This window comes from Dendropsophus ebraccatus, chromosome 12 (assembly GCF_027789765.1).
Source record: "Dendropsophus ebraccatus isolate aDenEbr1 chromosome 12, aDenEbr1.pat, whole genome shotgun sequence".
NCBI lineage: Eukaryota > Metazoa > Chordata > Amphibia > Anura > Hylidae > Dendropsophus > Dendropsophus ebraccatus.
In genome coordinates, this window is record NC_091465.1 from 41,918,079 (window position 1) to 41,945,403 (window position 27,325).

Sequence of the window (27,325 nt, forward strand, 5' to 3'; positions counted from 1 at the left end):
GTTGGGTGTATTGCACGGTCCTCTGAGTGGTTGGGTGTATTGCACAGTCCTTTGAGTGGTTGGGTGTATTGCACAGTCCTCTGAGTGGTTGGGTGTATTGCACAGTCCTCTGAGCGGTTGGGTGTATTGCACAGTCCTCTGAGTGGTTGGGTGTATTGCACAGTCCTCTGAGTGGCTGGGTGTATTGCACAGTCCTCTGAGCGGTTGGGTGTATTGCACAGTCCCCTGAGTGGTTGGGTGTATTTCACAGTCCTCTGAGTGGTTGGGTGTATTGCACAGTCCTCTGAGTGGTTGGGTGTATTGCACAGTCCTCTGAGTGGCTGGGTGTATTGCACAGTCCTCTGAGCGGTTGGGTGTATTGCACAGTCCTCTGAGCGGTTGGGTGTATTGCACAGTCCTCTGAGGTATTTGTTTAACTATGGAAGATTTGTAGGTACATAAAATTTGTCCTTTCCTATATGGAAGACATTGTGTTATGTATAAGAAATACAAAAGTTTTTTTTTTTACTTTGTCAAACAATATAGCTGCATTCTTAGTGTTCTCCCGCATATCTTGTTCAGTGTAATATATACTATATATATATATATATATATATATATATATATATATATATATCGGCACAGGAGATGTAATTTAAAGAAACCTTTTGACGCTTCACGTGGTGTCGTAGACAAGCTGGTAATTGTAAATGCAAAGTTAAAGTCATAAAACACTAAGACTTGTTAGTAGATGATCGTGCCAATCGCAGAAGTGAATTGGAGACATTTTCTTCTTCTTAGAATAGATAATAAAGTATATGCACCATGCGGCAGGTTAAAAGGAAAGACGCAGGGGCCTTTTGTAAAACAGACCTAATAAAACGACGGCCCCAGTAGAAAGGATGCGTGCCGTGTCGCCATGGTAACCCTGACAACATGAACTTAAGCAGCAGAACATACAGTAGCTGAAGCGGATGGGGTCTATTTTGGGAATCAGAAAATGTTTTTGCTATATGGTTATACAAAACTAAATGTCAGCAGCCAAAGAGAATTGAGTTTTGGCAGGAAAATGCGATTATTGACTGTGAAAACAAACGTCAAATGCTGTTGCCATTTGGCGATGACAAAATGTAATTTTATTCTCAGCCGAAAACTGATTTAGATGACTTTTCTCGTTTATGTACTTTGTGTATACTTCAAAGTGTCCAACTTTAAAAAAAAAAAAAACCTACTACTATACGTTGAGATACACTTTAATCATATACAGCAGGGGTAGGGAACCTTGGCTCTCCAGCTGTTGTCCTACCTGCCATTTTTATACATGTGGGTCCCTGAACAGTTTTTTTTCTAGAAAAATTAATCAATTGCCTATTTTTTTTGCAGATTTGCAGAAACTTACTGTAGATTCACTTGAGTGGGAATAAACTCAGAAAGATGGGATGTTAAGGACATATTTTCATGTGTTTTACCAGTTGCCTATTTTTTTTGCAGATTTGCAGAAACTTACTGTAGATTCACTTGAGTGGGAATAAACTCAGAAAGATGGGATGTTAAGGACATATTTTCATGTGTTTTACCAGTTGTGCTGTAAAAAAAAACCCACTAACAATAATAATAATAATAATAATAATAATAATAATAATAATAATAATAATGATAAAAACACAGTAGCATTTGAACTTAGCTTTCAGTTATACCTCTCTGCATTCAGGTAGTAATGTTTCTGGCAAGGCAAGCCTACTGTACCCCAAGTAAACTGGGGATCTACTTAGGACCCATCTACTTAAACTGGGGATCTACTTAGGACCCATCTCCTAAACAGGAGTAGATCATGATCAACAGATTCTATAGCCTGAGCTATAATACTAAAGCCCAATGCATTTGGACATATTCAGGATCCATGTGCTATAGCTCCTAAATATGGAAGTAATAGAATACTCTATACTCCATGGAAGCATAGAAGGGCTTATTTTCCTACAGTTTTGTAAGAAATTGTCCAACAATGTTGTGTTCTCTACTAGAAGCATTGCTTCTTGGGAAATGTGGGAAAGGGCAGCACACATTGTGGATACTAGTCTGTACTACATACATGTAGTATAGCTTATATAGTATAACCCATACACTGGCATACTTGTCCATGCACCTAGAGTAGTCATGTACATTGTACAAATGTACTGGTTCTATAGTAATCCAAATTTGGTAATAAAATAAAAGATTGTCGGCAGAAAAAGACCACTTGGTCCATCTAGTCTGCCCTTTTAGTATTTACTTATTATTTAGGATAGTTGTATAGATATATAGGGATCTTAGGATAGATAGATAGATAGATAGATAGATAGATAGATAGATAGATAGATAGAGAGATAGAGAGAGATAGATAGATAGATAGATAGATAGATAGATAGATAGATAGATAGATAGATAGGAGATAGATTCCCAATAGTTGGGGTTACAATAGGGGACAAGTCTAACCTATGCTTTGGGTAAGGTTTCCCTGCTTTCCTCTGACAGTCACTACAGCCATTTTGAAATGGCTGATAACAGGGAATAATAGGCTGCAAGGACACAATCTGATCTGCGAGTGATATCTATTATCCAAACCTGGAGAACAGAAAAATACATTGTCTCGGATAAGTACAAAAAGTGTTTAAAATGTGAGCAGAAAATATTAGAGTTACTTGTGCACCATAAAAGTCAAGCAGCATAAATCCCAAGAATAAGGTTCATGAAAGGTAAGAAGTGTCAGAACGTTATTTGTTTCTCAGCACAATGTAAGCCGCTCAGCACACCGGCGCTTTTCTAGCAAACATTAATATGAATATTTGAATCCAGCAATGCTATATAATAAGATATGAAGCGGGCACAGCGCCCTGCCGGCATACTACTGCCCCTTCTTTTTCTTTGTGGTTATGTCCTCTGCCTGCCTGTACCATTGTACTATGTCTCTGTTTGCTGGGAGGTTGTCAGGTACACAAACCACAGGCTCCCGGCCACACAATAAGCTCCTCAATCTCCTCTGGTAAAACCGGCTTTTATATTCTAGAGAGGGGAGGAGAAGACGAGGGACCATGGAAACACTAAACAGGGATCCTGCATTCACAATAAGTGGACTTTAGGACATGGATCCTTCCTCAGTTTCTTGTATCTGTGAGCTGTGCGACTGTGGGTGAGCTAATACACAGCATGTCTACATTTAGCCTGTAGTTTATTCTATTGCACAATGTATAGTACTGCACAGAGTATTATCAGTGGCGAAGAGAAAATAGCTAAAGGATCCCATTCATTGCAGGGGGTAGACTTTAGAGAAAACTTTTTATATGTTTTTATGTGTAGTTAGTGACAAAAAGGGGCATAGGCGAATGTTTTCAGTGTCATTTAGCACTACTCAGTGTGATATCATGGTACGTGACTAGTGGCTTTACATAGGACTGCATATACACTTACTGTGACATCTGAAATGCATTGCACAAAGCAAAGAATCCGGGGACATTATCACAACCATACTGTCAGTCCTGTTGTCCCATATTGTACCCTTGTGTGTGTCCAAACTTACATAGAGATTTCTTGCCCCTGTGTTTCATGTGACATGCTCCAGCTATTGTGTTGTGAACACATATTGCTCTAGGAGTATGCTTCTCTGGACTATCTGGTGCATCTTTGGACTATATATACTATATTATTTTGTCCTTATAACACATAAGGGCAATTTATAGCATGTATATGGGCAACTAGTTTATCTAATTGGGACAACAATATGGGAACTGTACAGCTTATTTACACCATTACATGCCTGCCAATGTGCATACACTGTGATTTACAGCGCCATCAGCTGTACATTTGAGTCAGATGGCTGCAATGAGCATTAAGGGTGCACAGTTTGTAAAACATTGTGATTTATTTTGTAATGTATCTCTACAGCCGGCACAAACATCACAAGGACTGTAAAAAACAGCAACGTGTTCAGCCCAGAAGAACAAATGGAGAATGTTATATCACCCACTACAAGGCAACATTTAACACCCCAAAGAGTAAGTAGTTATTTATGTATTATTCCTTGTTCCTGGATTTGGTTGCAAGTCGAGATGCGCAGGTTGCAAGTAGAGATGAATGGACCGAGCGCTCGGCATTTGAATACCGGTGGCTGAAGAAGTTGGATGCAGCCCTAGGAACATGGATACAGCAACCGGTATTCAAATGCCATATGCCCATTTCCAATGAACCCAAGAATGCTCAAGGTTCACTCATCACTAGTTAAACCTATAGCATAGAAATGGCTGCATCCCAATGTGAATATAAATATGACCGTGTCTAGTCACAGGGATTGTTAAACATTCTAAGGGCCTCTGTGCATGACACTGGTATTTTTTCTTTGCTATTCTTTAAATCACATGGCATAAGTGTATAAGTTTAGCTCGGATGGTTAAATGGTTGCTTTGCATAAATCAATAGTACAAAAGAGAAGAGTATAAGAGAGAAATGCTCCTGTCTCCTCTTATGAATTTACCCTGAAAAAATAAAACAACTCAATTCCTTCCTGTACTAGACAGAAAATCAGCTCCCTGAGGGATCAGCTTTCATGTTGCCAATGTAAGTCTATGAAGAGGGGAGGTATGAGGAGTGAGATGCAAGGGGGAGTAAGTTGAGAGAGCGGAGAGAAAGAAAAACAGAGATTGCAAACAGACTTAACAAGCTACCTGCAGGCTGTTCACTACTACTCTGTAATGCTCTCCATGCTGCTGCTATAACCGATATAATGGGCAGAAATAGTGCTACTTCTCATATACTCACATGACAGATTATCCTGAAAAGTTAAAGGAGACATCCAGCAGGGAGTTACAATTCATTACGGGCAAGGGGTGGAAGATAAAAAAGAAGTTATAGTCACCTGTCACGGTGCCCGCACAGAACCATGTCCCGCTCCTGGACTGCTGCTGGCTGTCTTCTGAGCTCCTCACCGGCTATGTTACGACCTAGCTGATGGATGCCCCGCTTAGCCAGTCAGTGACTGGGGCAGCCGGGATTCCATAGAGGCCAGGTAACGTATATTTTCGTACAAATCACGGCCAAACATTCATCTTTCTATGAGGTCGTCACTCACACTGCACATAGCAGATACACTTCTGAAGCCCAGTCTCGGCAATGCACATGGAATCTAAACATTAAAATACCAATCTGTAAATTATTTTTTCACTATTTTAGTAACAATTGACTATTGCCTGAAGTAAACGTTCACAATACATTCTTTGTATCCACAAAGTTCCATAAATATAATCCATCTATTGAGAACCAGAGATAAACACATCAGTAAATTAGGACACACAGTTGCTGTATGCATTATACTGCCAAGTACACAGAACAGGGTACCTTAGGGCACAAATGAATTAGTATTATATAGTAATAGTATTTCCTGTGATTCTTTCCATCTTCTGTTCTTGGCTATAACATTCGGAAAGCGGCATCTGAAATCTGAATGTGCAGATGAAATCTGTCATAGCGAAACGTTTCTTGCCAATGATTACAATTACCGGCCGGTTAGTGTGGCAACTAACAGTCCATTTCTAGCCATACAATTTAGCCTTAGGCATCATGCATTCAGATGAATTACGGATATGTCCTATAAGAGGATGTAACATAATACCAGAGAAATCTTATGGGCCCATCCTGTATCTCTCTGTGCCATGAATTGCATTGGAAGCACATTGAGCCACATTTATATATGGCAGAACTTTAGTCTAATCTCACTATTTTATTGACTTATATTGTGACATAGTTAACATACATTACTGCCATTTACTTCTTCTTTAGCTAAAATTATAGCACCTCTTCTATGCCAGGGTCTGTGTGGAAAACATATATGCCATAAATATGTATGTATGTAAGGCCGCCATGAAGCAGCCTGTGGCATCCCTTTACTTACCACCACCTTCTTCCTGCCGCCTCCTCCGTGGCCCTTCACACTGGTCCCAGGTCCTCTACGATTCCCCAGTGTCTGCACTCCTACCAGCCACCGATGCAATGCCGCCTCTGACCACTAAGGTGCATGTGTGGCCGTGAGCCGTGGATTTAAAGGGCCAGCATGCCAGAATCACCCTTGAGGTGGAGCAGATTTCTTTCAGTATTTTGAAAATGTATTCTTTAGTGCAATTACTATATTTACTATTAACTTGTGATATATCTGTATTTATTTTGGAAGATTCGTATTTCCATTGTTCACTGTTTTCTCCCCTGCTTCACCATCAGTATATACATATATATATATATATATATATATATATATATATATATATATAATTATTTTTCTGCCTTGTAAACCGTCCAATGATTGTACTGTATTTGCTTCCTCTAACTTTTTAAAGTATTTTTTAAAAGTTTGTGTAAACAAGTATCGTTTGGTAAAATTTACTGTATATTTACTGTCCAGCATTGTTTGTTTTGTAGGATTTAAGAAACAGAAGCGTGTAGCTACTCACTTCTGCTGGCTCAATCTAAGGGATTAATGTGGGTCAGAACACCCATGTCAAATGACATGTCAAAAGTTTTTTTAAATGACAGGGAAATGTTACACTGGAAACACACATGCAGTTTTTTTTTAACTACGATTATCAGCAACATTGAGCAGCTATTGGTGTAGAAATGGGGAATGTTCTGGACCGTATTCATGAACACAAGTATGGAAACCCTGAAAATGCAGCCAAGATGCAGCCAAGAACAGCGCTGACATGGAAAGTGTGGTTTTCAACTTGAAAATCAGTCCAAATGGTAAACTATTGGTTCACTGCAAAGCGGGGCAGAAATGGACAATAAAAATGCAGGTAAAGATAAGATGGCACCTCGCCCATCTAAGCCAGAAAACGGATTCTAAAGTACTCCTTTCTGCTGAATCCACTTCTGTCTTTAGCATAAATAAATAAACCCAAAACTGTCTGCTTCAGAAAGACCATCCCTCAGAGTAAAAAGTGTTCAGGAATAACTGCACAATTTGACAGCAGAACTTGAATGATACAAATGTTGTAATGGTACTATATAAGCAGGAAGGGAATAACAAAGTTCAATCTGAGATCTAAAAGTCACCAGTAATACATATATATATATATATATATATATATATATATATATATATATATATAATGGTAACTTTGTTTAAGATATATATATAATGGTAACTTTGTTTAAGAGTAACTTGGATTGAGCGCGTTTTGCAAGAAGAGCTCACAGTTTTTCAGAATTGTAACTTGGTTTAAGAGCATTGCTTTGGTTAAAGAGCTCCCTGTACTGGATGGGAGGGGAGGGGGGAGGGGCATGGTCTGCATAGTGTAGTCTACAGCACTGTTCTCTGACCAGGAAGTCTCCATCACCTTCCAAATCATAGCAGATCCACTTCAGGCTGAGGCTTGCATCAGGGGACAGGACTGTGGAGGTAATCTCTCCTGGCTGTAACCCCTCTCTCCCCAGACAGAGAGTGCTGGATGTATGTGCCCACATCTGCCCTGCTCATTCCTTTATTCTCCCTGCAGTCTCTGTCCGCCTTGTGTTTCCCATCCTCTCCATTTCTGCTATAGTGCGTCTGCACTTACACTCAGCCATTCACACTGCTGCTACAAGATGCCTGCACTTACACTCAGCCATTCACACTGCTGCTACAAGGTGCCTGCACTTACACTCAGCCATTCACACTGCTGCTACAAGGTGCCTGCACTAACACTCAGCCATTCACACTGCTGTATAGAGAATTTTCCGTCACTATCCTCCTGCAAACTTTGTGATTCTCACTTCCTGATTGGTCCATTCTGTACACACCCCCTTCCTCACTGCTGTCATGTGACCACGCAGACCTCTGACAACAGCCCTGCTTCTCTATTCTAGCCTGTTGTACTACGCTACTGCTTTGCGGGTATCTGCAGCTCCATCCTGTATCTACAAACTGCTGCAGTTTTTTAAGGTTTATGCACATACTATACATTATACACCACATGCCGATATGGGAAAATTTGCTTTGGTTCAAGAGTGGATTTGGATTACAAGCATGGTCCCGGAACGAATTATGCTCGTAATCCAAGTCACCACTAGATAGATAGATAGATAGATAGATAGATAGATAGATAGATAGATAGAGATATCATATTTGTCATATATGCTAACTTGTTTTCAGAAAATACTAAGGAAATGTAGTCATTTGGTTCCTGTATGCCTCGTTCATATTGTAATACAATGTAATTACTGTACACATGGGAAAATATTTCCTCAAAGGGTCCAAGGGTGCTTTATTATTTTTTTCAAAAAAACATCCAGGGCATATGTTAAAAAATGTCCCTTGTCCGGAGTACCCCTTAAAGTCTTTGGAGCCAGAGACAGTAAGCAGTGTAATATACTGTACATTGCAGCTTACTGTAGAGGATCAGGGACTCCTGTAAGAAGTCCTTGCTCCTCTATGCAGCTTCTGTAGCACCCTACACTAGGACGCCTTAGAAATGACTTGCTTGGCTCCAAAGGCAATACATTTATAATTGTCAATTGTCCGGGCAGGAGACATTCATTTGTCCATGTGCAGAATGTGAATGTGACCTGAGCATTCTGAGCTTAGTCTTTGACTGTAGTCCATGCTACATGTTGATTTTCCCTAAGTAAATAACCAAATTCTAATTGGGATTAAACAGAATTTTTTGCAAAATGCTGAAGGAATCTGGTTTGTTCCCATTTCCTCAGCTCTAAATATTAGTTTTATTACTTAACTGTATTGTTCTTTACACAGATGTGCCCCCAAGAAGTAGTAAAAGACCTTTCCATACCCCAATCCCTCGCAACCTACCACCTATGAACTTGGTTACAACACAGAGGACTGAATTTATACCAAGGCCCTTAGAAGGAAGGCCCAAGCCCTATGTGCCTACTGTAAGCATGGTTATTAAAGCTTGATATTGTATAGAACAATTTTTGTATAGCATAGATCAATGCCTAGGCTTTACACCCAAAACAGCTGCACTTATAAGTGCCAGGAGATTTTATAAAACATATACTCTTCATTTTATACACAGGAGGGCTACTACCAGAGCCCAGAGGAGCCCCTGCTGAACCAGACACTCTACAACCTTCACTACCCTCCCAAAGAGGCAGAAAGAACTATGCCCACGCGTCCACCCGATAACCTGCGCCCATTACCTCTGTCAAGTGTTCAGCAAAGCACAACAAACAAGGAACAGTACAAGCAATGGAAAGCAGAGCGGCAACCACTCTATGGAGAACTACCATCTCTTGCAGGTACCAAGATACCAGTTTCCTGTGACCAAAGCTGGGGGTGAAAATTACATTCTAGGCAGCCATATAGTATTCACCATAGTTCTTTACTTCGTGTGTGGCATAATGTAAAATATACACTGAAAGTGTTACCTCTGCGACTACCAGGGTACCTGTGAAGCCGCATGGTGCTGGTAGTCTCAGAGGGGAGGAAGGGCAAAGGATAACCAGCTGTGCATTTGAACTCTATGGCCAGACCAGGCCAAAAGTATGACCACTGTATATTGCTTCATATTGAAATGTATGACGGATAGGTATCCAATTTTTTTTCTCTGGACATAATTGCACGAGAACCTACAATTAGAGGATTTTCTTATAGCTTGTTGTTGCATGTGACCACTGAAGCCAGTAAATGGCTAGTGTCCAATGCACAGTGTACAGAGCTGTCACCAGGGCACTTTTACTGGGGACTGGAGAGAGAACTTTGTCCCCCATTTGGCACTGAACTATCCCCTTCATCAGGCTGTGACACACATGACAGGAGGGGGAGGGGATTGTTACCAATGCACAGCAAACCAGCCTGATTACCAAACTGTTGTTCTTTAACAATTTAGAAGACTCTTTTAAAGATGCAGAAGTAAAGCAAATTCCATACAAGTCCCACGTTTTCATAAATACATCCAACACATCATCATTACACCCTTTGAGGAGCTAAAAAAATTAGTTGGGACAATTCTATGTCTGAGATGGTTTCCATTAATCTCTGACTTCTACTTTTCCAAACAGGTTCATTACTCTTTCCTGGGGCTGCTTGCGACATGAGAACAACAACCCAAGATCATTTTGTAGAGAAGAAATTTAAGAGGGTGGAACCAGCGAAAGCTTCACAAGACCATCTGGCCATGGAGGGTAAATGAAGAATGTCATCTACCCTTTAATATTAATGTAATATGCTTGTCTGATGTTGTAGAAAAATAAAATGGAACATGTTGGATTTCGACATGTCCCATCCTTTGTTCTCACAGGAGATAAGCCTCCACTATTGTTTAGCGAAGTTGCCAAATCTATAGGCTCAGCCGAACCCAAACACTCAGCATTCGACTCCTGCTGCCTGGAGAAGATGGATGCAGCTCTAAGGCTGCCAGGAAATAATAGACCATGCCTATGGCTGTATCCATGTTTTCCACTACTTCCTAGGGCTGCATCCAATGTGTCCAGCCACCGTGAGACAAATGCCGAGCTTTTGGGTTTCAATTATATTGAAGTGAAACTTTTCTGTAGTCGTACCAACAGTTTATCAAAATTAAACTTTTATAGCTTTATGTCATCAGCATAAATTATGACTGTACAACAGGTGTGTAATCTATCTGTAATCTTGGTTATAATAGGAGAAGTATATTACAGACCCTTTGTGCAATTTATAGGACTGGCATTTAAAATCAGCTATATGCATTTTACAATTTAACAATTGGCTGTTGTTGACGGAAAGTGTTTGATAGATGTCTTACCTCTGCGACTACCAGGGGCCAGTGAAGCCTCTAGTCTCAGAGGAGAGGAAGGGCAGAGGATAACCAGCTGTGCATTCGAATTCTATGGCCAGACCAGGCCAAAAGGATGACTACTGCATATTGCTTCAGATTGAAATGTATGACTGATAGGTATCCATTTTTTTTTCTCTGGACATAATTGCACTAGAACCTAAAATTAGAGGATTTTCTTATACCTTGTTGTTGCATGTGATCACTGAAGCCAGTAAATGGCTAGTGTCCAATGCACAGAGTACAGTGCTGTCACCAGGGCACTTTCACTGGGGACTGGAGAGAGAACTGAACTATCCCCTTCATCAGGCCGTGACACACATAACAGAAGGGGAGGTGAGTGTTACCAATGCCCAGTAAACCAACCTGCTTATCATGTTCTTCAACAATTTAGAAGACTATTTGTATAAAGTTGCAGTAATAAATAGCATTTATAGCATTTAGCATTTATATAGCATTTAAAATCAGCTATATGCATGTTACAAATTTAATTGGCTGTTTGATGCTGTATAAGGCTGGGTTCCATTATGTATGATACCAACCGTTCTGTCACACGGCTGTGTGCAGTACCAGCCAGATGAACTTCATTTTTTTTAATTGGGATGCGGACGCATTTGGGTGTGCCCGCATTCCAATTAACCATAGCCGACAATGTTGGAGCCGCACTTTACATTGTCTACACTGACAGTTTTGTGCGGCTGCTTAAAACTGACGTGTCAGTTTTTTGTGCGGCCACAAGGAATCCCGGACGGAGTGTATACTATGTGTATACACTCCATCCGGGATTCCATAGAAGTCAATGCAATGTATTTATTCAATTACTAATGGCCAGTGTTGCAATCTGCAACAACGGCCATTATTAATTGAATAAATACGTTGTGTGAACTTAGCCTAATACTGTATCCAATCTTAATGTAGACAAAACATCTACTTATAGGTGAACACTTCATGACTACAACACATCAGTCTACATATCATCCTCTACCATTGGAAAAGAAACAAATAAGTAAAGAAGCTTTACCCAAAGATCTAATGAAACGACCTCCAGTGGAAATGGTGACTAAGTATCAAAGTGACTTCCCTGGCTCTCATACCATAGAGCCCAGCCGGCCAGCCCAGCCACCCACTGACAACCTTACGGTGCACCCATTCTACAGGTACCGGGCTGTAACGTCTCCAGCATATCATTGTTATTGATTCTGAGAACTTTATTTAAGATGTGTTCCTTCTCTGTCCCCAGCAATGACTACCAGACAGTTCAGAGAGCCACTTACCCAGGATGGAATCCTTTGCTGCATCCTCGGCCTGAGCCTGCTCAATTAAAGGAAGAGTTGACTGCCATGGATAGAGAGCGAGGAGGACAGGTGGATGGAAATACTGTCACAAAGGTCTGATATTAATTTTCTTTGACACATTTCATTCTACCAATATTTTCCTACGTAATTCTATGGAATCAGAATCATCCCAATTCTTATACTGTCGGACATGGTAATATTTCCATGAACTTTAAAAGGGTCCCTGTCTTTTAGAAAAGCTTTTTATAACTTTCAGAGGGACATGTCAAAAGTTTTGATCGGTCGGAGTCTCACGGCTAAGATCTCACAATCACAAGTATGAGCAGGGTGAAGCAGGTGGTGGAGAATGCTGTAAATTTGGGATTAAAGTGCACTATGTTGATTCTCTAAACTGCCCCATTATATGTCTATGAGGCGGAGATTGTTGAGAGTCAGAAGTACAGTCCCACCTGCTTCTCTCCGCTCATTCTAATGTCCGTTGGGGGTCATAGAGCGGGTGCAGAAAACTACACCTGCTCTGGAGTAGGTGTACATTACTGCCATGATTTACGCCTGCTTGCTACACCTCCTCCCCACTCGCCCATCAGGCAAGCGGACCATATGCCACGGAAAAGGTGCAGATTATTTAGTAAATCATGTGGTTTGCAAACAAATCTGTGACTTTTCTGTGGCGTACCACCTTGATAAATGTGCCCCTAAGTGTAGAGACTGGGTAAAATCCTTAATTTACCTTATTGTATATTGTATGTCATTCTGTAGCTGGCATTCCTGCCTCATGAACCGCAGCCCAAGGAGCCAGGGAAACGACCACGATCAGTTCTCCGACCAATCAATGCTAAATTTGATGGCACCACCCACAGCAAAACCGTGTTCAAGGACTGGGGCATTCAACCACGGCGGCGATATGGTGATCCTGTGGATGGTATCGCAATGAGGTCTTTGGTGAGCCAATGTCACTGCCTGTAACACAACATCAACACTTACGTTATTTACCTCCTATTAAATTCCCCTTGTTTCATATATTAAATATACTGTATATATATGAATTCCAATGAAATGTAGCCTCTTGATACCATCCTTAGGTAAAACTTGACTCTGAGACCACGACAGGGAGCACTTTTATACCTAAGAAGGGAGAGCCTATGAAGAAGCATAAGCCCACAAAGGACAACCTAGAATTATCTGGAGACCAGAACTTCTCTACTGTTCACAAGGAGACATACAGGTATAAAGACAACTGAAAAGCATAAGCCGGGGCAAACACACTGATACATTTCTACTGATAATTTCTAGAAAAATACACCAGTTAAAAAAAACTTGGGGATTTACTTGTTTCCAATCACCGAATGCAAGCAGAGATTAAATAAAGCTAGCCTCCATGACTGGCATACATAGCCTGTAGTGTATGGCTGAAAAATTTTAGTAGATTAAAGTAATATGCATTTATTTACTACTACTACTACTATTATTATTATTAGTAGTAGTAGTAGTAGTACTACAATTGTTATCCTTATGGCATACAGCATGGTCCTCCAAACTGCGTCCCTCCAGCTGTTACAATACTACATTTCCCATCATGCCTGGACAGCAAAATCCAAAGCTTTATCTGGTTCAGCATGATGGAAATTGTGGTTTTGCAATAGCTGGAGGGCCGTAGTTTGGAGACCCATGGCATAGAGGGTCTTGTTGGAATAACAGTGTATCCTGTCCATTTTTCCAATGCAGAATACCAGAACTTCCTCAGTGCCGGATGCAGGCGTTTCTCGAGCAGCAGATGGGAATTAAGTCTCCTCGGCCACAGAGAGAATAAGAAACCCTACATTATTTTCTAACAAAAAACACCTGGGTTGTATAGAGAGGGATTTAAAGGGATATTCTTAATGGTGGGGGGGGGGGGTTGGATTAATAGGTAATTGTGGTCTGGCTGCTGTCAAAAAGTAGAAAAACATACATTTACTGTCCTAGCACCCAGTTTCTGACAAAACCCTGCTCCCGCCGTGCAGCAAGCCTGGAAGAGAATTGCCTTTTCAGCTGATCAGTGGCCGCAGCAGTGTCCCGCCTCACTCACTGATTGCTGAACATTACCCCAGAGGTAATAAGAATGGTGGCAGAGGGGGAGCAAGGAAGGTAAGTATATGTTTTTCTTCTATTTGACTGCAACTGGAGCACAATGACAACTAAAACATTTTCCCCTGGAAAACCTCTTTTTACTAATGATTTACAGTAAGTGTTTGATAATCTTGTTTTCTACATTAGAGCTATTATCAAGAAATAGCTGGGCTTCCAGAAGGTAGAAAAATGCTTTTATTCTCTGGTAAAAAGTGTCAGAGAGGCTTTCCCATGCTCTTGATCTTCTGCAGGCTGCTGTATCACCTCCTGCCCTCCTATCCATTACCCTGCTTAGAGCTCAGGTGACAGTTGCCAGTTAAAGCGGCACTATCAGCAGGTTCTTCCCAGAGAACCTGCTGATATGCCGCAGTAGCTGTGTCCCTCAGCAGTATATGGCCATTAGTTTCACTCCTTTCCTCCCCCACATTGTTTGTAAAATCGCTAAACGCTAAATTACTTGTATAAGAGTATTTAGGGCGTCCTGCCCAGCCAGCCCCTCCCACTATGCATATTCATATATGCATAGTGGGCTCTATACACGGCGGCTGCGCAGGGGAGACGGGCTGCTTTTTACGTATGCGTGAATCCCCCAGGCCGCCGCTGTTCCTCAAGACGTAAGTATAAGTCTATCTTACACATGCGTGCTGAGAGACCTCCAGGAGGATCGGCGGCCCGGGGGATTAAGTCTGACAGGACTGCTTCCCTACGCTGCCGCTGTGTATAGAACCCACTATGCATATATGAATATGCATACTGGGCAGGACAGGAGGGGGCGGGCTGGGCGGGGGGCGGCGATGCTCTCTGGCCCCGAGCAAGGTCCTAAATGCTTTTAAGCAACTAATTTGCATAAGAGCATTTAGCAATTTTAGAAACAGTGTGGGGGAGAAGAGGGGTGAAACTAACTGCCATATACTACTGAGGGACACAGCTACTGCAGCATATCAGAAGGTTTTCTGGGAAAAACCTGCTGATAGTGCTGCTTTAAGCAGGTTCAAGGATGGGAGGGGGAGCAAGGAGGTATTTACTCTTGCAGCAGATCAGGAGCTTTTCAAAACCTCTCACTTTACACAGCAGAATAAGGCTGGGTTCACACTACGTATATTTCAGTCAGTATTGTGGTCCTCATATTGCAACCAAAACCAGGAGTGGATTGAAAACACAGAAAGGCTCTGTCCACACATTGTTGAAATTGAGTGGATGGCCGCCATTTAATGGCAAATATTTGCTGTTATTTTAACACAACAGCTGATATATTGAAATAATGGCAGTTAATTACTGTTATATGACGGCCATCCACTCAATTTCAACATTGTATGAACAGAGCCTTTCTGTGTCTTTAATCCACTCCTGGTTTTGGTTGCAATATGAGGACCACAATACTGACTGAAATATACGTAGTGTGATCCCAGCCTGAAAGTGTTTTTTTTTTATACGTCCTGGAAGCACAGCTGGATATGTGAAAGGTACTATGTGTCTCCTTGTCCTAACAGCTATCTAACAGTGTCAGTGAAATGTGAATTACTGCTGACAGATTTACTTTAAAAAAAAAAAAAAAGCACAGCCCATAAATGCAACTGAGCCAAATAAGTGGCAAACTGAGTTCCTTTGGCTCAGACACTGTAACTGAGACACTGTGGCCCACTAAAATTAATTGGACAAATTTGGGCCTGAATGCATCAAACAGAAATCATACATGCAAATATGAACTCATCCTTCAACACTTAGGTGCAGTGTGTCAGTACAGTAGCGCAGAGACTTAACAGTTTCAGGGCTCACAGCATCATAATAAATCATGATACCAGGATCTCCAAGGTCTGGTCCGTAGCATACAGTCCATGCACAGACCATATCTGCAGAGCGGGTGAATACGGCCTTACTGCCAGGTTTACCCCTAGCTGATCTATGGGGAACCCAACAGAGGAACAATTTGTTATAACAGGATTGTCAAAAGTCCTGTCTGTTAAATAGAAAATGTGCAAAAAGGAGAACCCCTTTAAGACATAGCCTTTTTTAAAAAATATTGGAGTATTAGATGATAGACAATCTGCCCTTACAGATTCCTGAATAATAAATTTGGTACTTTCTGGGTAAAAATAATTTTGAACACAATGGATCCCAGAGGTGGCTGACAGTCATTCTTCTTTCCTCCCACCAGGACAATAAAAATAAATAAATTGGTGAAGTTTAGCCCGGTCACTGTGGATTTTAACTGGATTTGTATACAATAAATTGCAGCTTCACAAATTCTTAGAATGGTATCTATTGTCAGCTTTATGCCAGAGATCTATTTCCCTCTACTTGTGTGTCCATATAGTGTGTATCACACCCTTATTGCACACTATATGGCCACACGAGGAGAGTGGAATACCCCTTTAAATAATCATAGCCATAAACCAGAATCCTATTATTACATGTAGGTGAAAACCTTCCTGTGGTCATGTATAACTGATGTGATTGTGACTGCTTGCTGTAAGCTCCAACTATTAAACACTGGAAATCAATAAAAACAAAATTGCTTTAAAAAACTCATTATGAAATAGAATGCAGCTGGCAGTAACAAATAAGGCTATAAAGTAGTGTGGCGGCAGAATAAAACATATGTGTATATTAGTACCTATAAGTTATGTATGCAGCAGAGTCTGGCGTATTGACAAGAAACTCCACCAACAACAAAGCAATGGCATTTCTTCTAACAGCTCAAGAAATGATGGGAAGTCAATGTAGTAAGGGTAATGTATGTACAAGCCCTTCTGACAATGTACAGCATTGCTGAGATCTCTAAATGTGGTATCTAAATCTGATGATCTTCTACTTTAGGTGTTTTGGTTCCTAGATGCATCACTATGATATACAGAACCAATGGATACAGTCAGGGCCGGACTGGGACTGAAAAGCAGCCCTGGCAAACACACCCCACCAGCCCACATACAAGTCTCCCTGCATCCTTTGTGCCAACTGTGCAACGCAGAAAAAAATTCAGATATGATCAGATACCAGGTGTACGCAAGTGCTGAAAAGTATTATCACCCTGCAGACTATATAAGAGTATACAGCTGTGATCAGACACGAAATACTGAACAATTATAGATGATCTGTTTGCTCTCCTGTCATCTGTCACATGATTCATACTAATAAAGTTAAAAGTATTCTGCCCTGTAAACTATTCTTTAGGAAAAGCAGAGCCCTAGGAGAGCTTCATCTTATGGCCATGTTCACACAACGTATGTTTAGGATAAATCACAGCCGTTATACGTTATATTGGAAATAATGGAATGCCGGCCGGAGCGTATACACACATTGAATAGTGGCCGCACAGACATGTCAGTTCACACAATGGAGCATGTGGCTCTGGCTGCACGCTCCATTGTGTGCAGCAGTGAATTGAGATTCGGGCGCACACGGGTGCCCTGCATCTGAATTCACCAGAAATGAAGATCATCAGTAACACCTGCCGTTCTGTGACCCGCCCAGATCACAGAATGGCCGGTGTTATACCATGTGTGAACATGGCCTAAAGTTACACTACTGAAATAATTCAGGGGCATCTTTCCTCCCTACCTTTGTATTGTGCAGGTCCCCTGTTATTCTTCCTGGAAATGGTTCCCTGGTCCCCAATACACTGACCCATCCAATCATCACTGACAGTATCAGACTGTGGAGACACATCTTATTAAGCAGAGGATGTCAGTCAGGCCTGGGATACATAGAGTGTTCTAGAATGTTATATTCTTGTGTCACTCTCCATCAGGGCCGATTCTAGCTTTTGTGCTGCCTGAGGCAAAAATTTAAATGGCGCCCCCCCCCCCCCAATCCTAGAATCAATTGTTTATCAACTATCCCCATGTGAATACCGCAGCTATCAGTAAACGTATTATTTTTTCAATGTGTATTATGATGCTATGCTGCTAGAACCTCATCATACACCTCAGCTGCTGCAGAACCTCATCATACACCTCAGCTGCTGCAGAACCTCATCATACACCTCAGCTGCTGCAGAACCTCATACTACACCTCAGCTGCTGTAGAACCTCATAATACACCTCAGCTGCTGCAGAACCTCATACTACACCTCAGCTGCTGCAGAACCTCATACTACATCTCAGCTGCTGCAGAACCTCATACTACATCTCAGCTGCTACAGAACCTCATACTACACCTCAGCTGCTGCAGAACCTCATAAGACTCTTACTTTATAAAGAACCAGGCATAATATTTAAGCTGAAATTGTTGTACTACAAGTTCCATCGCAGAGAGGCTGAGGGCTGGACCCAGACAAGCTGTGTGCTTCACTAATAACTAGTCTGCACAGAATGGCAGCCTGCTGCTCCACGCTATTTAACAGTATAGTGTGGTATATGGCAGTATAGTGTATAGGGTATATATGGCAGCACATGTGGATATATATGTACACTGGGGCATAGTGGTTGGGGTGGTATATATGGCAGTACATGTGGATGCATATGTACGCTGTAGTATATTAGTGGAGGGGGTGGTATATAGTAGCACATGTGGATATATATGTACACTGGGGGCCCCAGTGTACATATATATCCACATTTGCTGCTATATACCACCCCCACCACTATGCCCCAGTGTACATATATATCCACATGTGCTGCCATATATACCACCCCCACCACTATGCCCCAGTGTACATATATATCCACATGTGCTGCCATATATACCACCCCCACCACTATGCCCCAGTGTACATATATATCCACATGTGCTGCCATATATACCACCCCCACCACTATGCCCCAGTGTACATATATATCCACATGTGCTGCCATATATACCACCCCCACCACTATGCCTCAGACTGGGGTATACACTGAGCATAGTAGTGGAGGAAGGGACTGGAGTCCAGCACAGGCAGGAGGAGGAGGAGCAGCAGCACACTGATAGGATACAAGGCTGCTCTGGTGCTGGAGGAGCCTCTGCTGCTGTTATCAGTCTGCACATCAGCTGGGGTCAGGAGCTGTCAAAAAGACGGATGATGTGTCCTCTCTCCGGTGTGCACACACTCCTATCTGCACACTGCCCTGTCTGTACGGGCTCTGACTGAGCTCCCTCACCCACATGAAGCACAACTCTGGCTAATACCTGGCTGGCTCCCTCCCCGGCTCTGAGACCTGATCCCCCTCCCTCCCGACAGTCAACCCACCCCCCAGCCCTGACCTACAGACAATCAGCAGCCTCAGCCACCAGCCTCCCCCTCAGCCCTGTTTACAATACTCACTAGCAGTGGAGCAGAGGAGGGACTAAATGTGGAGCCGCTGTGGCCGTCCGTCCAGGCATGTACCCAATCCTCAGGAAGACTGCCGGGTGACGTCACACGTAACAGAGACGTAGCCCGGCAGTTCCTGGGGAGGGCGGCAGGGGGCGGCCAGGGACTGAGCAGTGTTAAGAGATCGGGGCTGCTGTCATTTTAGTGAAGTTACACTTCACTAAAATGACAGTGTCAGGGAAGATTCTGCCGCCCCCTGGAGGAACACAGGAGCTGCCGCCTGAGGCTGAAGCCTCAGTCTGCCTCATGGCAGGAGCGGGCCTGCTCTCCATGTAGACCCGGCCTGAGAGAACAACACCAAGCTCTAATGTAGGACTCTCCAGAATTGTTACCTCATGGGCAGAACAGATATTCCCTATAACAGAGGTCAGGAGAGCGGAGAGCGGCCGGGGACTCACAGGGGACGTCTTCTCTGATCCCAGTCATTCTCCTATCCCAGATCACTAAGGACCCCAGACCCCTACAAAACTAATACTCATGAAAATTCAGACCCCCGTGTTAACATCCCCCAAACACAATAACTACTCAGCTTAACACCTCTAAACCCTATTCTTTATAGTGCACCAACTCCCTGCCTTAGGATGTGATGCACTATAAAGGATGGGGGAGAGCAAATAACACCGCCATACCATGAGCACATATTACCACCACCTAATGACTAACACCATCATACAGTATACAGTACACTGTATGCAGACCATGTATACCTCCATACAGTCAGCATATTACAGCACAGTTACAGTACATATATGCAGACCATGTATACCTCCATACAGTCAGCATATTACAGCACAGTTACAGTACATATATGCAGACCATGTATACCTCCATACAGTCAGCATATTACGGCACAGTTACAGTACACTGTATGCAGACCATGTATACCTCCATACAGTCAGCATATTACAGCACAGTTACAGTACATATATGCAGACCATGTATACCTCCATACAGTCAGCATATTACAGCACAGTTACAGTACATATATGCAGACCATGTATACCTCCATACAGTCAGCATATTACAGCACAGTTACAGTACACTATATGCAGACCATGTATACCTCCATACAGTCAGCATATTACAGCACAGTTACAGTACATATATGCAGACCATGTATACCTCCATACAGTCAGCATATTACAGCACAGTTACAGTACACTATATGCAGACCATGTATACCTCCATACAGTCAGCATATTACAGCACAGTTACAGTACATATATGCAGACCATGTATACCTCCATACAGTCAGCATATTACAGCACAGTTACAGTACACTGTATGCAGACCATGTATACCTCCATACAGTCAGCATATTACAGCACAGTTACAGTACATATATGCAGACCATGTATACCTCCATACAGTCAGCATATTACAGCACAGATACAGTACATATATACAGACCATGTATACCTCCATACAGTCAGCATATTACAGCACAGTTACAGTACATATATGCAGACCATGTATACCTCCATACAGTCAGCATATTACAGCACAGTTACAGTACATATATGCAGACCATGTATACCTCCATACAGTCAGCATATTACAGCACAGTTACAGTACACTGTATGCAGACCATGTATACCTCCATACAGTCAGCATATTACAGCACAGTTACAGTACATATATGCAGACCATGTATACCTCCATACAGTCAGCATATTACAGCACAGATACAGTACATATATACAGACCATGTATACCTCCATACAGTCAGCATATTACAGCACAGTTACAGTACATATATGCAGACCATGTATACCTCCATACAGCCAGCGTATTACAGCACAGTTACAGTACACTCAGTGACTCACATGTGACCTCTTCTCTGATTGGCGTCTTCCTCTTTGGTTGTTTTCCCCACTTGGCCCCGGCTGTCATGATGACGTCTTCTGGTCACCGCTCATCTCCACCGGATCTGTCAGACACACATCTTAGGCTCTGTTCATAACACCACCTGCCCACCTCTATACAAGCTGCCCATCCATAGTGCCCCAAATGGTTATAACGCCCCCTTCTGTTGCCCATGCAGTATTAAATCAACCTTAATTCCAGAGCGCTACTATAATAGTGTCCCAAATAGTATATCCCCCAATAGTGCCCCCTATAGTAGGTTATCCCTCCCATATACTAGTTAAAGCCCCTTACCGCCTCTTCCCAGCGTCGCTCCACTGATGCTTGTACATCACATTGCTAATGTTAGGGGCCCTGTGGGCGTTCCTGGGCCCCCACTGCACCATTTGCCCCTGCATGTTGCCTCCTACACTCATGCGCACTTAAGACTAATTTACAGATTTTTTAGGATTAAAGTTAAAAAAAACATTGTGGTTTACAAGCACCGGAGGAGGGACGCTGGGAAGAGGAGGTAAGGGGCTACCAGGAGCCATCAGCAGCTTCAACTAAAGCAGTTTTCCTTTAATTCCAACTGGGCCTCTTATAATATTTCCATTATACAGGATGCTGGGAAAGCTGAGTGACCCCCATTATACAGGATGCTAGGGAGGCTGGGTGACCCCATTATACAGGATGCCCAGAAAGCTGAGTGACCCCATTATACAGGATGCTAGGGAGGCTGGGTGACCCCATTATACAGGATGCCCAGAAAGCTGAGTGACCCCATTATAAAGGATGCCCGGAAAGCTGAGTGACCCCATTATACAGGATGCCAGGGAGGCTGAGTAACCCCATTCGACAGGATGCCCGGAAAGCTGAGTGACCCCATTATACAGGATGCTAGGGAGGCTGAGTAACCCCATTATACAGGATGCCCGGAAAGCTGAGTGACCCCATTATACAGGATGCCAGGGAAGCTGAGTGACCCCATTATACAGGATGCCAGGGAGGCTGGGTGACCCCATTATACAGGATGCCCGGAAAGCTGAGTGACCCCATTATACAGGATGCCAGGGAAGCTGAGTGACCCCATTATACAGGATGCCAGGGAGGCTGAGTGACCCCATTATACAGGATGCCCGGAAAGCTGAGTGACCCCATTATACAGGATGCCAGGGAGGCTGAGTGACCCCATTATACAGGATGCCCGGAAAGCTAAGTGACCCCATTATACAGGATGCCCAGAAAGCTGAGTGACCCCATTATACAGGATGCCAGGGAAGCTGAGTGACCCCCATTATACAGGATGCTAGGGAGGCTGGGTGACCCCATTATACAGGATGCTAGGGAGGCTGGGTGACCCCCATTATACAGGATGCCCGGAAAGCTGAGTGACCCCATTATACAGGATGCCAGGGAGGCTGAGTGACCCCATTATACAGGATGCCCGGAAAGCTGGTGACCCCATTATACAGGATGCCAGGGAAGCTGAGTGACCCCCATTATACAGGATGCTAGGGAGGCTGGGTGACCCCATTATACAGGATGCTAGGGAGGCTGGGTGACTCCATTATACAGGATGCCAGGGAAGCTGAGTGAAACCATTATACAGGATGCCAGGGAAGCTGAGTGACCCCCATTATACAGGATGCCAGGGAGGCTGAGTGACCCCATTATACAGGATGCCCGGAAAGCTGAGTGACCCCATTATACAGGATGCCAGGGAAGCTGAGTGACCCCATTATACAGGATGCCAGGGAGGCTGAGTGACCCCATTATACAGGATGCCCGGAAAGCTGAGTGACCCCATTATACAGGATGCCAGGGAGGCTGAGTGACCCCATTATACAGGATGCCAGGGAAGCTGAGTGACCCCCATTATACAGGATGCCAGGGAGGCTGAGTGACCCCATTATACAGGATGCCCGGAAAGCTAAGTGACCCCATTATACAGGATGCCCGGAAAGCTGAGTGACCCCATTATACAGGATGCCAGGGAAGCTGAGTGACCCCCATTATACAGGATGCTAGGGAGGCTGGGTGACCCCATTATACAGGATGCTAGGGAGGCTGGGTGACCCCATTATACAGGATGCCCGGAAAGCTGAGTGACCCCATTATACAGGATGCCAGGGAGGCTGAGTGACCCCATTATACAGGATGCCCGGAAAGCTGGTGACCCCATTATACAGGATGCCAGGGAAGCTGAGTGACCCCCATTATACAGGATGCTAGGGAGGCTGGGTGACCCCATTATACAGGATGCCAGGGAAGCTGAGTGAACCCATTATACAGGATGCCAGGGAAGCTGAGTGACCCCATCATACAGGATGCCAGGGAAGCTGAGTGACCCCATTATACAGGATGCTAGGGAAGCTGAGTGACCCCATTATACAGGATGCCAGGGAGGCTGAGTGACCCCATTATACAGGATGCCAGGGAGGCTGAGTGACCCCATTATACAGGATGCCAGGGAAGCTGAGTGACCCCCATTATACAGGATGCCAGGGAAGCTGAGTGACCCCATTATACAGGATGCCAGGGAGGCTGAGTGACCCCATTATACAGGATGCCAGGGAAGCTGAGTGACCCCATTATACAGGATGCCAGGGAAGCTGAGTGACCCCATTATACAGGATGCCAGGGAGGCTAAGTGACCCCATTATACAGGATGCTAGGGAGGCTGAGTGACCCCATTATACATGATCCTAGGGAAGCTGAGTGACCCCATTATACAGGATGCTAGGGAGGCTGAGTGACCCCATTATAAGGATGCCAGGGAAGCTGAGTGACCCCATTATACAGGATGCCAGGGAAGCTGAGTGACCCCATTATGCAGGATGCCAGGGAGGCTGAGTGACCCCATTATACAGGATGCCAGGGACGCTGGTGACCCCATTATACAGGATGCCAGGGAGGCTAAGTGACCCCATTATACAGGATGCTAGGGAGGCTGAGTGACCCCATTATACATGATCCTAGGGAAGCTGAGTGACCCCATTATACAGGATGCTAGGGAGGCTGAGTGACCCCATTATAAGGATGCCAGGAAAGCTGAGTGACCCCCATTATACAAGATCCTAGGGAAGCTGAGTGACCCCATTATACAGGATGCCCGGAAAGCTGAGTGACCCCATTATACAGGATGCCAGGGAGGCTGAGTGACCCCATTATACAGGATGCCCGGAAAGCTGGTGACCCCATTATACAGGATGCCAGGGAAGCTGAGTGACCCCCATTATACAGGATGCTAGGGAGGCTGGGTGACCCCATTATACAGGATGCTAGGGAGGCTGGGTGACTCCATTATACAGGATGCCAGGGAAGCTGAGTGAAACCATTATACAGGATGCCAGGGAAGCTGAGTGACCCCCATTATACAGGATGCCAGGGAGGCTGAGTGACCCCATTATACAGGATGCCCGGAAAGCTGAGTGACCCCATTATACAGGATGCCAGGGAAGCTGAGTGACCCCATTATACAGGATGCCAGGGAGGCTGAGTGACCCCATTATACAGGATGCCCGGAAAGCTGAGTGACCCCATTATACAGGATGCCAGGGAGGCTGAGTGACCCCATTATACAGGATGCCAGGGAAGCTGAGTGACCCCCATTATACAGGATGCCAGGGAGGCTGAGTGACCCCATTATACAGGATGCCCGGAAAGCTAAGTGACCCCATTATACAGGATGCCCGGAAAGCTGAGTGACCCCATTATACAGGATGCCAGGGAAGCTGAGTGACCCCCATTATACAGGATGCTAGGGAGGCTGGGTGACCCCATTATACAGGATGCTAGGGAGGCTGGGTGACCCCATTATACAGGATGCCCGGAAAGCTGAGTGACCCCATTATACAGGATGCCAGGGAGGCTGAGTGACCCCATTATACAGGATGCCCGGAAAGCTGGTGACCCCATTATACAGGATGCCAGGGAAGCTGAGTGACCCCCATTATACAGGATGCTAGGGAGGCTGGGTGACCCCATTATACAGGATGCCAGGGAAGCTGAGTGAACCCATTATACAGGATGCCAGGGAAGCTGAGTGACCCCATCATACAGGATGCCAGGGAAGCTGAGTGACCCCATTATACAGGATGCTAGGGAAGCTGAGTGACCCCATTATACAGGATGCCAGGGAGGCTGAGTGACCCCATTATACAGGATGCCAGGGAGGCTGAGTGACCCCATTATACAGGATGCCAGGGACGCTGAGTGACCCCATTATACAGTATGCCAGGGAAGCTGAGTGACCCCATTATACAGGATGCCAGGGAGGCTGAGTGACCCCATTATACAGGATGCCAGGGAAGCTGAGTGACCCCATTATACAGGATGCCAGGGAAGCTGAGTGACCCCATTATACAGGATGCCAGGGAGGCTAAGTGACCCCATTATACAGGATGCTAGGGAGGCTGAGTGACCCCATTATACATGATCCTAGGGAAGCTGAGTGACCCCATTATACAGGATGCTAGGGAGGCTGAGTGACCCCATTATAAGGATGCCAGGGAAGCTGAGTGACCCCATTATACAGGATGCCAGGGAAGCTGAGTGACCCCATTATGCAGGATGCCAGGGAGGCTGAGTGACCCCATTATACAGGATGCCAGGGACGCTGGTGACCCCATTATACAGGATGCCAGGGAGGCTAAGTGACCCCATTATACAGGATGCTAGGGAGGCTGAGTGACCCCATTATACATGATCCTAGGGAAGCTGAGTGACCCCATTATACAGGATGCTAGGGAGGCTGAGTGACCCCATTATAAGGATGCCAGGAAAGCTGAGTGACCCCCATTATACAAGATCCTAGGGAAGCTGAGTGACCCCATTATACAGGATGCCCGGAAAGCTGAGTGACCCCATTATACAGGATGCCAGGGAGGCTGAGTGACCCCATTATACAGGATGCCCGGAAAGCTAAGTGACCCCATTATACAGGATGCTCGGAAAGCTGAGTGACCCCATTATACAGGATGCCAGGGAAGCTGAGTGACCCCCATTATACAGGATGCCAGGGAGGCTGGGTGACCCCATTATACAGGATGCCAGGGAAGCTGAGTGACCCCATCATACAGGATGCCAGGGAAGCTGAGTGACCCCATTATACAGGATGCCAGGGAAGCTGAGTGACCTCATTATACAGGATGCCAGGGAGGCTGAGTGACCCCATTATACAGGATGCCAGGGAAGCTGAGTGACCCCATTATACAGGATGCCAGGGAGGCTGAGTGACCCCATTATACAGGATGCCAGGGAGGCTGAGTGACCCCATTATACAGGATGCCAGGGAGGCTGAGTGACCCCATTATACAAGATGCCAGGGACGCTGGTGACCCCATTATACAGGATGCCAGGGAGGCTAAGTGACCCCATTATACAGGATGCTAGGGAGGCTGAGTGACCATATTATACATGATTCTAGGGAAGCTGAGTGACCCCATTATACAGGATGCTAGGGAGGCTGAGTGACCCCATTATAAGGATGCCAGGAAAGCTGAGTGACCCCCATTATACAAGATCCTAGGGAAGCTGAGTGACCCTATTATACAGGATGCTAGGGAAGCTGAGTGACCCCATTATAAGGATGCCAGGAAAGCTGAGTGACCCCATTATACAGGATACCAGGGAAGCTGAGTGACCCCATTATACAGGATGCTAGGGAAGCTGAGTGACCCCATTATACAGGATGCCAGGGAGGCTGACTGACCCCATTATACAGGATGCCTGGGAGGCTGACTGACCCCCATTATACAGGATGCCAGGGAAGCTGTGTGACCCCATTATACAGGATGCCAGGGAAGCTGTGTGACCCCATTATACAGGATGCCAGGAAAGCTGTGTAACCCCATTATACAGGATGTTGGGAAAGCTGTGTGACCCCAATATACAGGATGTTGGGAAAGCTGTGTGACCCCAATATACAGGATGCCAGGGAAGCTGAGTGACCCCATTATACAGGATGCCAGGGAAGCTGAGTGACCCCATTATACAGGATGCCAGGGAAGCTGAGTGACCCCATTATACAGGAT

The 27,325-nt window shown here is 44.4% G+C and overlaps 2 protein-coding genes across 4 annotated transcripts in view; both read left to right on the plus strand.

Moving 5' to 3' along the window:
• The window catches only part of LOC138769690 (apolipoprotein A-I-like), a 523,881-nt gene that overhangs the window by 257,539 nt on the left and 239,017 nt on the right, over positions 1-27,325 (plus strand). The gene's annotated exons all lie outside the window — the stretch shown is intronic.
• Positions 1,067-13,906, plus strand: LOC138769769 (stabilizer of axonemal microtubules 1-like). 2 transcript variants are annotated; one of them, XM_069948434.1, is made up of 10 exons: positions 1,067-1,109; positions 3,898-4,007; positions 8,729-8,868; positions 9,012-9,234; positions 9,997-10,119; positions 11,686-11,905; positions 11,989-12,136; positions 12,803-12,985; positions 13,126-13,268; positions 13,769-13,906. In XM_069948434.1, the coding sequence occupies exons 1-10, from the start codon at positions 1,081-1,083 to the stop codon at positions 13,851-13,853; spliced, it is 1,404 nt and encodes a 467-aa protein (XP_069804535.1). In that variant the 5' UTR covers positions 1,067-1,080; the 3' UTR covers positions 13,854-13,906. The 2 variants fall into 2 exon arrangements, with proteins under 2 accessions (XP_069804535.1, XP_069804534.1); XM_069948433.1 differs by lacking the exon at positions 1,067-1,109 and adding an exon at positions 3,045-3,145.

Coding starts and splice junctions, on each gene's coding strand:
- LOC138769769 (XM_069948433.1), top strand. CDS start 3,099: ATGGATCCTTCCTCAGTTTCTTGTATCTGTGAGCTGTGCGACTGTGG. Junction 3,146..3,897: donor TGTGAGCTGTGCGACTGTGG/GTGAGCTAATAC, acceptor GTATCTCTACAG/CCGGCACAAACATCACAAGG. Junction 9,235..9,996: donor AGAACTACCATCTCTTGCAG/GTACCAAGATAC, acceptor TTTTCCAAACAG/GTTCATTACTCTTTCCTGGG.